Consider the following 1,558-nt stretch of genomic DNA (forward strand, 5'->3'; position numbering starts at 1 on the left):
CTGGGCTGTGTCGGATGGGTTTCTTTCCTTCAGTACCTCTTCCTGATTCCTTTGTTGCTAGACACGCCGAAAAACCCGTCCATTACCGGTTTCCCCCTGCGCTTTAAAGGGACTTGGGGTTTCTGTGGCGTGGTGCCACGGCTCCCTCACACACACACACGCACGCCCAGCAGCGATGCAGCACCGAGCAGGAAAGATACCTTGTATTCGGTCAATAACGTTTCAAAACTCACACGACAAAAAGTTGTTGCTTTAAATAATTCGTTTCATATCTCCAATGCGTCTCATTTCCATTTTTAGTTGTTTTATGTGTGTCTGGTTATAATCTATAAAGCTGGCAAACGACTGTGATATGTATGTGAGCGGAATTATTTTACAGGGAAGGCTTAATGAAATGCATACGCTGAAGTTACAGAAATGGTAGGAGCAGATAAAATACAGTAGGAAAATCAATTCTGACAAAGTGACTCTTTTTCAGGGGAAGCTTGCAGAAGCAGCGAGTAGAGATAGAAAAGTCTTTGAATTATGTGAGTCTCCTATATGGAAATTGGCTGAAGAAGAAGCGCTAAAGGAGAGTGGATTTCACACTTAGAAATTTCACACCTAAACTGTGGACATTATAGAGGCTTCGCAGAAGCAAGCTTCCAGTAAGGCAGATGAAAGCTGGTCAAAGTAAAAGTCTTTGCTTCCAGCCACAGTGATTTAGTGATGGCTGCAGGATTTCTGCATTAATATGACTTCACTTGACTAAACAAGCATGTGTTCGCTCTGATTCATACTGGAAGGTCAACTCCTTTCCTATCCTTTTACTGCCCCGTGTTGCTCTTCATATGAGAAGCAGAACTGGGCTGTGGGAAAAGGTCAGCCCCTGCTTAAAAAACTCAGGTTGAGGGAGCTGAGGCTTTCCCCTTCATCCCGACTGTCTGGGAATGCAGAACTGCAGCATATCCCGACTGTATTTCAGTCCCCGGGTTATACAAACCCAACACATGACAAGGCACTCTGTGTGCTTGAACCGCCCCTCACCCTGGCTCCTCGCTCCACTGAATCCTCCTGCAAGAAAGCCCTTTTTTGGTAACACTCACCTCACAGGAACAGACTTCTTGGCTCACAAGAGCAGTCTTTATAGTGGGTGTAAATAATAATCACCTTAGATATAATCTAGCCTCAGAAAACCATTTACAGGTGCTGTCAACTCCCTTTATAGTTTGTGAATAGAAAAAGAGCAGAGATTAGCATCTGTGACCCGACCAAACTGCCTTTACTTTTACTTGCAGGATACAGTCGTGGAAATGTGTTTGTTTTTCCGTAATGATTAAACTTTGATTTAAACTTTGGTCATGGGCACGTACTGTACCATTACGCAAGCGGCACTTAAGGATGAAGTGTCAGCATAGCAACAATATGGCCAGCAGCAGCGGTGATCTCTGCAAAGCTGATTGATGAAGAGAACTGCAATGTAAATGCAAATAAATGCCACGCCGTGGCACCTTCACAGGGAACGAGTTGTCAGTATCAATCTAATCTGGTAGGGGAAAACAGATTGAACGGTGGCAAT

General features: G+C 44.3%; 1 protein-coding gene across 1 annotated transcript in view; it reads right to left on the reverse strand.

Moving 5' to 3' along the window:
• Nucleotides 1-83, reverse strand: part of IRF2BPL (interferon regulatory factor 2 binding protein-like) — a 4,929-nt gene extending 4,846 nt beyond the window's left edge. Inside the window, exon 1 of the mRNA XM_009319500.1 lies at nt 37-83. Coding sequence (XP_009317775.1) covers nt 37-83 — 47 coding nt within the window. The remainder of the gene's footprint in view (nt 1-36) is intronic.
• Nucleotides 84-1,558: the final 1,475 nt, after the last annotated feature.

The sequence above is a fragment of the Pygoscelis adeliae genome, unplaced genomic scaffold (genome assembly GCF_000699105.1).
Source record: "Pygoscelis adeliae isolate BGI_AS28 unplaced genomic scaffold, ASM69910v1 Scaffold71, whole genome shotgun sequence".
NCBI lineage: Eukaryota > Metazoa > Chordata > Aves > Sphenisciformes > Spheniscidae > Pygoscelis > Pygoscelis adeliae.